The 12,623-nt window shown below is 39.3% G+C and overlaps 1 protein-coding gene across 1 annotated transcript in view; it reads left to right on the top strand.

Annotated features, from left to right (window-relative positions):
- foxo3a (forkhead box O3A) overlaps positions 1 to 12,623 on the top strand; it is a 43,842-nt gene that overhangs the window by 22,437 nt on the left and 8,782 nt on the right. Inside the window, exon 2 of the mRNA XM_035430037.1 lies at positions 9,330 to 10,689. Coding sequence (XP_035285928.1) covers positions 9,330 to 10,670 — 1,341 coding nt within the window. The 3' untranslated portion in view covers positions 10,671 to 10,689. The remainder of the gene's footprint in view (positions 1 to 9,329; positions 10,690 to 12,623) is intronic.

The following is a 12,623-nucleotide window of genomic DNA, read 5'->3' as shown; positions in this document are numbered from 1 at the left end:
CATGACAACAGATAGGAATAACAATCAAGTTAAAGGTAAATATTGTACAGCCCCTTGAATTTCCATATGGCTGTGGATGTTACACTGGATCAGCCAACCTTTCAAAAGCTGCACAAAAGCTAGCCATCACAGCCACTATGTAAAAAGAAGATAGACAAACGTCACATCTTCAGTTTTTGTCTTGACATCTGGACTGCCTGGTCCAATGAAAGGGAAATGCCCCCTTGTTCAGCAGATTTCCGTGTGGACTGCAGTAGGGTGACAGGATAGAGGCCAACCTGAACAGGAAATGCTGACTTCAGCACAGCACAGACGTTCACGTCCAGTCCTAAAGGTCAAACAAAGCAACAGTAAAACTTCAGCAACACGATAGAGCTGTGTTTCAAGAAAGACAGATACTGTGTTACATAACTACAAACAATTACTGTATTTACAAACAGTGCTTCACTGATTTCCTCACAAACACTATGTGCAAAGTGCTGCATTGGAGCCACAGTAGATTAGTAGTAAGGTAGTAAGGTTTTCATAATTGTTTTGTAGAAATTTAGAAAAAAAGTATGAGTTGTGCAACAGTTGTAATTTATTCAAATAATTTCTGCAAAGTAGTACATATTTCATATTTCAAGTCCAGGATGTGATTATTTGAAAAAAGAAACATTTTGGGCCATATTTACTAAGGATTTGCAGGGCTGGTTTTTGCGCTGGTAAAACAAGAAAAAATTTGGGTTTGGGTTAATGAATATGTATTTTAGGGCTTTCTTATGTTTGACATATGGGAGGAGAGAATGAAAATTTATGCATTTGACCTGCTACAGGTGATTTATCATAGCTGGTGTCCCCTGTGGAAAAGGTAATTGCATGTTTTTTAACGTCTGCGAAAAGAGGATGTTATTTTCAAGAATAAGATGAACATGGCCATTCATAAGAGTGTTAGATTAGGGGAGAGTTGCCATAAACAGTTTTTGGATTTAGCTAATTTATTTAGAAAATATTTAGCCTAGCACTATGAAATTTTAATTCAAGCAGCTTTGACATGTCTGCAGTCTAGTCATTAGCCATTTTAATTACATTCATAACTTAAGTTTTTTAATTAGGGAGAGCAGGTATTCATTAAGGGGAAATAATATCTTTGAAAAAAAGAGGGTAAGGACAAATGTGAAAAATATATGTGTGACAGTTAAAGGGGTTAAATTATGGAATAGTTGTAATGAACTAAAAGAATGTAGTAATATGTGTAAATTTAAGAAAATGTTTAAAAGCATTACATTAGAGAAATACAGAAATATGGTGTGACCATCAATTAAAAATGAATGGCACTTATGATCTGTAAATGTTTGTCTATCTGTTTCTGTTTTGTGCTGATGTGTTGCTTTATTTCAGTTTATCTTTTTGGTTTGTTCTGTTAAATTGTTATTTTGGACAGAGTATGGGTAATGTTTGTATTAAGGGTAGGCACAATAAGCTCAGGCTTCAGCCTACACTTTTTTTTCAGTGCAGAGAATATTATGTTTTGATTTCGTTTATTTTGATACAATGACTTGGTATTATTTAACCTTTTTTTCATAAATGTATGGTAAAATTGTTGTTAAGACCGAAAAAAAAATAAAAATAATAATAATCGAGTGGGATACAATTAAAACAAGGTTGATATGTCTGTATCTCAAGTGTCTAATAATTGTAACAGGAATTTTAAAAGTTTTTCGAAAAAGGACACTACATGTACAGTAGATGGTTTTCTACTCCATCTAGTGTCCCTAATCTCCAAATCAGAAGCCCTCTCCATGACCTCCCTGTGTACTCATTTTTTCTTTGGATGGCTCACATTGTTTGTTATAGCTCAGAGGTGGCATAACTGTAACACCTGTTACATTTATACAGATGGGGACATTTTTTGGTCACCAAGCATCCCATTTCCACTAGAATACTCTCCGAAAATAATAGCTTTTCAAGGACAAATAACTTTTTTTAATGCGCACAATTTGATTTATTACAAATAAAAATAAAGCCTATACCTGAAAATTACATCTGGAACAGATTTTTACTTAGCTTGCTCAAAAACAGTTTTTTGGAAGCCTTTCTCACAAAGACTATCACATTGCTCCATTCCTTTGGGAGGCAGTAGAGGACTAAATTGTACAAACCTGAAATGGCACATTCGCATCCCATGTGTTGCCAACTTGCTGGTGATACAAAGCAGCCATTTTGCACTGCACACAAGGTGAAGACAGGGATTTATGTGGAAAATGAACCTATTTATAATTAGGCCTATATATTCAATACAAGATATCTGTGTATATGCATGCCCACACGCATCCACAGTCTGGCCTCACCAATAGACCAGAGCTGTGGGGGTGGAGGTCACAGGGAGTGGTGGCAGTGGCTAGGGTTTTCCTGTCTTCAAGCCAGGAACAAAGCATGGCATTTTATTTTGTGTCGTATAATAAAGGTTACACCCACATTGCACCTGTGTGTGGGTGGACTACACCGAGCCTTTAAAAGTGCACATACAGGACATACTGTTCTATATCACTCCACCTCCTCTCTGCTGGAACTACTTTTGCCGAATGAGAGGCCGCCCCATCCAGTGTTGCAAATAAAAACTGAGACCATGCTGGATGTACTATGTACCACTCTAAATGAAGCCTGATCACAGAAGTTGTTGCTGTGATGTTGAGCATCACGGAATTCCACTAGCAATGAAAGATAAAAGAGCAACTGCTGCAGTGACTTCAATGGGAAAAGACAGATTTAATTGAAATAATTGATATTATAGTTAATCAGTAGCATTAAATTTAGTCAGGCTGTTATAGTAGCATTTTGACAGTCTTTTGAGAGATTCATTGGCAGAGAGGTGTCACATTAAAATGATTGTACTTTCATTATGTCACTAAAACTTAGCAGACATGTGGAACAATAATTCTAAGAAATGGCCCAAACTTCAATATCCTGACATTTATTGTTTTGTTATAGCCTATCTGTTATTCTTTCAAGTTATTTGAATTTGTTTATGCTTAATATTTAATATGTATTTTGGAGCATGCAGGCTTATAAACTGCCAAATAAGTATTTCCATCAGTGTGCAGTGTATCCAGGAGGAAAGTCTACTGTTGCACCTGGGCATTCAAAGACTTTTGTGCTTGACATTCCATCCTTGGAACTTTACTTTCACTTGGTACAGCCTATTACATAAACTAATAGGTTTGTAAGGGTTACAATGCTTCTCTAACTATATAATTATATATAATATATAATTAATCCATTTATTGTGAAAATCCAATAACTGCAACAATGCCACGCTGATTTAGATGGTAATGCAAATTAAAATAATTTTGGGTTAGGTTCCCTATACTATAATGTTTGCAGAGGTCAGATAACATATGACCATTCCTTCATGCAGAATCTCTCCAGATCCATCAGAGTCCTTGGTTTTTGCTTGTTGACTCTCCCTTTCATTGGGGACTAATTAATTTGGCCTGGGATGGCCATTACAAAATTTAATATGTGGCTGGTTGACCATTTTTGTTGATTTGGAGGAATGTTTTTCATCATTGTCCTGCTGGAAAATAAAACCACAACCTGTTTTAGCATCCTAGCAGAGGAATTTTGATCTAAAATCATGTTGTACTTGATACAGCCCTTATCCTTTAGGTTTGTCATATGATGGTACAATATTTAAATGCTATTCACATTGTAAAAATAAAGACATTTGAGCGTGAAAATTAATATTGAAATGTGAAAGGAACAAAAATCAGCGTATCTTTATTGCAGCTGTCTTCCGTTCAACCTGGGTTGTGTTAAACCAAAAATTAATCTCACATAAAAAATTAATATGCGCAACAATGTTATTGTATCCATTTTTAGATACGTATGGGTACCTTCCAAAATAGCTGTGCATAATACCACACGTTGTTTTCGGTGTTTCTAACAATGTATAATTATAATAGGCCTATGTCTAATTTTCACTTTTGTAATAGAGTTTTATATATCAGCGTAACCGAAAGTTTTGTCTCATTATTGCTGCATTACGCATTCAGTCTATGGTAGCAGTAAAAGACACTGCACCTGGTAAAATTTTATCGATGACTTTCGTTATTTCTAGGAAAATACTATTATTCTTGAGAACTTCTGAGCATGGCTAAGGCATATAATTGCTGATAGACCTAGCTGATATAGGCTACTGTTTTCTGGGCGAGCGACAGGATTCATTCTGTCTCTGTCTGATTTAATCGTCCAAATGTGTTACTGCTGAACATATTTCGGTTATATATGTTATTTTTGAAACAGAGTGTCTTTAATTAGGTTAGTGGTATTTTAGAATTAGAATATTTCACACTGTACCGTAAGCGTTCGTTGGTTTGCTTGTAGTTTGTGTTTAATGTAATACAAGAAAACACATACTGTAGAGTACAGAAAAATATACAGAGATAAAGATATAATGATTACACATTTAGGTATTGTAGCACAGTGTGATATTTTTGCATTATTTTTTAAATCTGATATCAATGTTTCACCTTAAATCTTCATAAGGGGCACATTTACATGCTATATAACGGACCAAACCCATTTTATTCATTTTTGGAGAGACTCTGGATATGTTTCAGGACTCCTAGATATTTGAAGCCACTGTACAGAAAGCTTGTAATTCCCACTTGAATTAAAACAGTGAGTTTCTTCAGTCAAACAATTGATTTATAGTGAACTACATGATTATGTTGTGATTTACAGCAATGCATAATTTAGACATTTTGGATAGATTTGGAGACAGTGGGTACACTGCTTACTTGACAATTGCATTTGTGGCACGTTCGTTTATATTTCAAGTCTCTGTGATGCTCACATCTGGAGTTATAAAGCTTTAAATAGGGTACCCCTAAATGGGCAAGGATTGGCCAGATTTGACTTGTGCGTTAAGGGGTTAAACCTGTAGCAAAATAGCTTTAACACACTGTACTATAACTAAGAAATAATGGTACCAGTATCTTGATGTTTTATTAAACAAAATAAAACCAGGGAAGATCACGCAATACCAGTGATCCTGTTCACAGCAGCAAACTGACATGGCGTTGTTCAAATGAAAGAAAGAAAAGCTGTAATGTGTCATTAATTCACAACAATGGCATGGCTTGGGTGGGACTGGGTGAGTTGTGGTTTCATCATGTTTTATATACACTTATTTCAACCATTTATCTCCTGATTATGATCTCCAAATTAGCATAGGTTTGACTTGTATTGTGTGGACATTGCTAAGCAACGAAATAGCAAGTCTGTCCCCATGTGACATGGTTGTAACCGATACATATGGAATGTAAATATAACATACATATAGGGGTATAGAAGAGGCAAACCTGGTTTCACCTCACATATGATTAGTAACTGGCCAAAAAATGATGTAACGGCAACAGAAAATCTGTTTCTTTTCCTTTCTGCAGAAAAAAGATTTCTTTACTCTTCCCTATTGACATGGGTATGGACAAAATAAGTGTATTTAAAACATGACAACCACAACTCATCTAGCTAATCCCCCACACATACCGTTTTTGGCAATAAATAAAAAAACATGACCTTCCTAATTGGTTGCTGGTTTAAACATCCATGCACAGTATGTTCCTTTGAACTGACAGCATTTTGTAAATATAGCAGATATTAAGGATTCATGCAGTTATTTTTCATTGTTAAAATTGTATTGCACCTTTGTTATTACTGTCATGTGTTATGTTTGATGCAGTTTACTGTGAAGCTAGAACATCACCGACATTTTTTTTCTGATGGTGGAATATTATTATACTGTAATCTTGTACATAATGCGGGGTATTAGTATCTCCATGTACTTGTCACTTAGGGCATTGAAAATACTCGCTGATATGCGCTGGATGAACATAAGATTTCCCTCATAAATAGTAACATTTATAAAATGTCATCCCATCCCCATTCAACAAAAGATTATAGACTGTAGAGTACAGAAAAATATATGAGAGTGAGTGATTACATATTTTGGTCTGTGTATCACACAGTTTCACAATGTTTTTGCATAGTTTTTCAAAGTGATATCAATTTTTTATCTAAAACTATCACAAAAGGCAAATTTATATGCTCTATAATGGACAAAAGGCATTTTGGACAGGTTTTGGACACGTGTCTAGGAGTGTATGATCCAGAACATACATATTACATTACATTACATTTATTTGGCAGACGCTTTTATCTAAAGCAACGTACAAGAAGTGCATTTTATGGTCATAGACAACTACTAAACACAGGTTCAGTAAGATACAATACTTATTTTGTACAGCTATTTCTAAGGGTTAGAACATAGGTTTAATTATGTGATCTCTCAGTATATAATTTCAAATTAAAGGTAAATAACTTCATTTTTGCATTTTTGCTGAGGTAATAGCATTTCTGGCACTATTTCTACCTGAATTATGAATATGAACTAATCTAAATTAGCAATTACTATTGTAAATGTACAAGTGCCCTGCTTCATTTAGGTAATTTCCCAAGTCTCTGTGATGCTAATGTCTGGAGTTATTCATAAATAGAACACTACCTTAGTGAATGTAGATTGGCCAGATTTGGCATCTGCACGAAGGGGTTAGTAATTGTTCATAAGTTTATTAAATAAATCCAAAGATTTCTTTTTCATTTTATGTAAAGGCAACAGCAAATTTAATACTGTTAAGTGCGTGCGTTTATTTGCGTGTATATCACATTCCTACCGTTTTTAAAAAGGAAGCTAGTCTGCTTCGACCAAGATCACAGACACCAGAGGAGAACTTCTTGATTGCCATTGCAATCTCACAGCTCCTGGAGTTGTTATGAAGCGGTGCTAGCACCCACATTTTTCATGGGGTTTCTGCTAACATCAGTGTCAGCTAGCTAGATTGCCATGCAGTGAAGTTTTTGGAGGCCTGTCAGCACTATGTTTGTATTAGAGACTATCCTGAAAATGGAATGCCTCCCTATAGTAGTAGGCTACATCAGAATAAAAACTAATTCGATATTTGGAGTGCTCTGCACATTAATTTATTATGCGTAAAGTGATTCATTTATTATATGTATACACATAACCTACCACTAGAAAAATCATTAAATTTGTCACTCTCCCCTGCATAGACTAGTTTACATAACTCAAAGCTAGTGATAATTTATTAAGTTGGCCAGCTATCTGTTTATTCATGCTGAATTTGATAGGAGGCCTACTGCCATTTTTTCACAAAAGTTCATGGATAGTACCAGTTGATGTAGACTTGTGCTTTCATTTGTGATAACATTATTAGCAATAGGTAGCATTTAGCCTAGTAGTCTAAGCAGACTAGTTGTTATATGCAGTGCTGTCGTTGTGCTGAATGGGAGTGAATGTGATTGGGGAATGTGCATTTCGGTTCCTGCAATTTCTAAAACATCCATAGATCTCATTTGTGAAAAAGAATAGCTGTGAAACAATCATTTCTTGTAAATTCTATGGGTAAAATACTTCTACTAATCAGTATAGGCTATTATATATCTTATCATCATGCTATATTATTGGGAGCTTATTTAGCCTGTTTTGTAATATTGGGGGGTTGTAACCCCCCATCTCCCCCATAAATTACGCCCTAGCATTTGGGTCAACATGCATTCTGTGCCACAATTGGGGACGTGTCAGTAGGAACATTCAGTGCTGTGTAAGTTTGGTATTCTGTGTAAGTAATTGCTTTTAATTCTGTAGGTCTACTCACTACTCAGGCAATTTGTCATTGCAATACGAAGGCATGGGGTAGGAAGACACATAGTGTCTTGGTGACTAGTCTGGAACTCATTCCGGATCCAGACCTGGACCTAAGGAATCAGAATGTCCAATTCCTTCAAAGATTTGGTCCTCAATGACAGAAATGACCTTCCCAAATTCGGTCCCCACCGCTTTTAGTTGAGGAACTGAACTGCTGTTGCTTTGGTCAGCAAAGCATGCCCTGCTCAAGCAGATCAATGCTGTCATTGGCTAAAGGCTACTACAGACACCCAAGCCCAATGGTGAAAATGGTTAAATAAGAGGAGTAGCTGCAGCTCCAGCAAATGGCAAGTTTTAATTACTGAGAGCTGAACAAAAGGAACAAATCCTTACATCGAGGTGAGTCAGTTCCTTTCATCCACCCTAAAGATTTGTTTAAAAGGAACGAATCATTCATGAACAACACACCACTACTATTAGGTGACAGTAGCTATCAATTAAAATCATGGCTACTTACTCCATACATCTAGCCCAGAACACACTGATACCTTGCTTTTATTTGTGCATTTGGCTGGGCAAGGTCAATGATTGAGCGAACCTTTGTAAAGTTGAAAATGTGGTTCAGATGTTAGGACCGGTCGAGTGGTACATTACAGTATAGCCCACAGAAAATCAGTGCATTTTTTGGTTGCTGTACACAATTTAGATTCTCTGATTAGCCTACCTGCATGTCTTTGGACTGTGGGAGGAAATTGAAGTACCCAGAGGAAACCCACATGGACACAGGAGAACATGTAAACTCCACACAGAAAGGCCCAGCCTGAGATGTAATCCTGTACTGTATCCTGCTGTATAAGCAGATGTAATTTAAAAGAAAGTGCAACAGCTGTGTTTAAATGGATGCAAAAATACACAGGAAAGTAGGAATTGGTTGACTGAGTTGTTTCTCTGGTGAGTATATATACATCTTATCAAGTGCATACATACATCTGATAGAGATTTGAACCCAGGACCTTCTTGCTGTGAGGCAACAGTGCTATCCACTGCACCACCATGCCACACCCAGCACTCGCATATACATGGAAAATGCATTTTGTTTAAGGGGGAAATAAATATGAAAATAAAATCTATTTAGTCTCACCTTTCTTTTGATATCATGAGTAATGGTTCATAGAGATGCTCTTAGTGTGCTGGCTCTTCAGCCATGACAAAGTTACCAGTTAGCTGTGGTGTTAACGCACTGCTTAAAGGGAAAGAAATGTAGCAATCTGATTGGCAGAAATGAAACCAAACCTCGATCACACCCATTTTTTAATTTTACCTAGGTCATATGTATTAAGTGCAATAATTTGCAGATGTGAATTTCTGTTTTATGTAAATAAGCAACAACATTGTCGCCCAGCGAGTAGGGGCGGAGGTGGGCAGAAAAAGGGGCTTTAGGCACCACAAAAGTATTCCTGTAATCGTAAGGACAAATCAGCTTGTCATCCTGTAGAAAAAATCATGAAATGTCCCACCCCTAATTTATTCTTAAGATATCATAGGGAAAATTACAAAAGTTAATATTTTATTTTATGTATTTTATATATATATATATATATATTTTTTTTTTTTTTTGCAGAACTCCATCCGGCACAACCTGTCTCTCCACAGCCGCTTTGTGCGGGTGCAGAATGAGGGAACTGGAAAGAGCTCCTGGTGGACGATAAACCCGGATGGCGGGAAAGGGGGCAAGGCCCCTCGGCGGCGTGCTGTATCCATGGACAACAGCAGCAAGTATGCCAAGAGCCGTGGCCGTGCTGCCAAGAAGAAGGCTGCCTTGCAGATATCCCAGGATGTTGGGTCTGAGAGCCCCTCGGGTCCCTCCAAGTGGCCCGGCAGCCCCACGTCACGCAGCAGCGAGGACCTGGACGCCTGGACAGACTTCCGCTCCAGAACCAGCTCCAGCGCCAGCACACTCAGCGGCCGGCTCTCACCCATCCTGGCCAATCCCGAGCTGGATGGGGTGCCAGATGATGATGACCTGCCCCTCTCCCCCATGCTGTACTCCAGCCCCAGTGGCACATCCCCCTCAGTGGCCGCCCCCGGTCCTGCTGAGCTCCCCCGGCTCGCTGACCTGACCGGCACCATGAACCTCAATGATGGACTGCACAACGACATCCTGGATGACCTCCTTGACGATGTTGCTCTGACCCCACCCCATGAAGCCTCTCCAGGCACCGGCGGGAGTGGTGACAGTGCAGTAAGGGGTTCAGGCCTCAGTGCTGCTGGCTATGCCAGCTCTATCTTCGGCCCACCGTCATTGGCGGGCCTGCGCCCATCACCCATGCAGACCATCCAGGAGAACCGCCAATCCTCCTTCTCCTGTGGCACACACTTCACTGCTGATACCCTGCAAGACCTGCTAGGCTCTGCCCCCCATGCCCACAGTGATGTAATGATGACACAGTCGGATCCACTGATGTCACAAGCCTGTGCTGCTGTGTCTTCACAGAACCCTCGGCGTGGCGTCATGCTCCGCAGCGACCCTATGATGTCCGGCCAGGGTGGCTCCGTGGGGAAGCCCTCAGCCGTCCGTCACCAGGCCCAGCGTCAGAGCTCCTTGCCAGCTGCATGGAGGGCTGGTTTAGTCGGAGAGATGAGGGACCTGGTCTCCCTCAAGCAGCAGGCCCTGTCCCCTGGAAACAGTCTGTCTTTGCACCAGGGCTCGTCCGACTCCTCCTCGTACTCCAGCCTTCAGCACTCTGCCCAGGACAGGTTCCCCAGTGACCTAGACCTGGACATATTCACGAGCAGCCTGGACTGTGACGTGGATTCCATTGTCCGCTCAGAGCTGATGGATGCCGATGGGATAGACCTCAGCTATGACTCCCTAACCTCTACTCAGAACGCTGTGACCCTTAGCATGGGTGGGTTCACCAGTGCCAAGCAGGCCACCTCCCAGAGCTGGGTGCCAGGGTGAGGACCCAGGGGTTAAAAAAGTAAGCTTTTACTGTGTAATCATGTTTTACTCGAACTCTAACTGTGCACAAATGGTTTAATCTCAGGGTACCAAGCGCTGTTCTAATGTATTACTTAGGTTCTACTTACTGGTTCTTAAAAATCTCACTCTGTTTTAGCCATTGACTGTAGAAAAATATGGGCAAAGTCACAGTGATGTCACAGTTTGACTGTCCATGGGCTTGGTGAAAAGCATTTTGAAGCCTGGGAAGTGTAGTTTGTGGGCGCCGCCATGTTGTACAAATTGGAGGCAGAGACTGCGCAGTAGGGACATGAAGTCCGGTTGTCCACTAAGCGTGTGAGATGCAGTGACTTGGTAGTGACACGAACTGTCCCTGATTCATCCACAAAATATTACTGTCTTGTCCAAATAGCACAATAACTTAACAAATCGACATATGGGGAAACATTAGGCAAAGAAAAAACACCTATTGCGACTACTTTCTTTTGTGGAAAAAAATGATTGACTTTGTATTTTGACAATATTGTTACTACTGACTTACATTAAAACGGGTGACTGAAACACCTATACTGATACAACCCCTGGCGCTAGTGAGAAATGTCTCTCAACAAGGCAAGGAAGTGAGTTTAAAAAACACAGCCCAGGTTTGGCTGCTTGGTTCTAGCCAGTGCTTAAGTCTGACTGTTCACCAATGTCTTACTAAGGGCCCTTTCCAACCAGTCATCCTGTTAAAGTGCTGTTCTATTGCATGGACCCCAGTGTGGTAGCGGCAGCTGCACAGGGTGATGCACGATTGGTTCTAGCTTTACCCAGGGATAGGAGGGGTTCAATTGGCCAGGATTAGAGCAGCTTATCACTTAAAATTGGGAAACAACATTCTATGGTCACATAAATGCATGCTAATGGAAACAGCTTCTGCCATATTGTTCTAATATTCTAACTGAGAGTTTCTTCAGTGTTTCTGTGCAATTATCAGTGTCAAGATCTCAGTTTCCTATTGACACCAACCTGTCAGTGTCCTACCTTTTCACTGCATGTGACTCCTTCATGTCAAAGCATGGTATTTTTAATATGGAAAATATATTAACCCCAAGAAATAAGGCACAAACCATAAGAGGAGAGATTGAAGTTACTGCAAAAATACAGGCGGGTGACAAAATAAAGGAAAAACCTGAATAAATGAGGGGAGAAACATCAAATATGGATGCTTCCATACAGGTGTACTGCATGATACAATTAAGTCATTTACATCTTATCATGCTTTGTGGCATGTATAAAAAATGCTGAGTAGGCCCAGTTGACCTCAATTGTGGATCAGTATGGAAAGAGGGAAAGATCTTTGGAAATGTGACTTTGAAAGAGTGATATTATTGGGACACAGATGGCTCAACTGGCTAGTGTATCAATAGGAGTGATACCCTAAAGTGATACCCGCATTTAGTAAACCTTCATTTGACTAGGAAGTCACATTGAGATTAAAACCTCTTTTACAAGTGAGACCTAGCCAAGACAGGGCCAAAGCAGTATAAAACAGCATACAAAACAACAGCAATGATAACAGTAGCACACAGAATAAAACAACAAACATGATGAGATACATAAACTAAAACAGTGTTAAATAAGTTCAGAGTTTAAAACAAGAACAGGTCATAGACAAAATATCAATTATCTGTCTTTTAAAATCTGGTAACGAGATGAGATAATCAAGTTTGAGTTTAGCCTGCAGCTCGTTCCAGGACCATGGGCCTTGATAGAACAAGCTCAACTTAACCGCCTCAGTTCGGACAGCAGATACCATACAGTGCAACCACTTTTGAGATTTTAGTTTGTGACTACCTTGCAGGAATAAAAACTTGGAGTTTATGTACCTGGGCAGTTTACAAAGGATAGCTCTATAGATAAAAATATACCAGTGCTGCATCCTACGCATTGCAAGGGATGGCCAATCAACTA

Source organism: Anguilla anguilla, chromosome 1, assembly GCF_013347855.1.
Source record: "Anguilla anguilla isolate fAngAng1 chromosome 1, fAngAng1.pri, whole genome shotgun sequence".
Classification (NCBI taxonomy): domain Eukaryota; kingdom Metazoa; phylum Chordata; class Actinopteri; order Anguilliformes; family Anguillidae; genus Anguilla; species Anguilla anguilla.
Note: the sequence above shows the minus strand (reverse complement) of the source record. Positions and strands in the feature narration are given on the sequence as shown.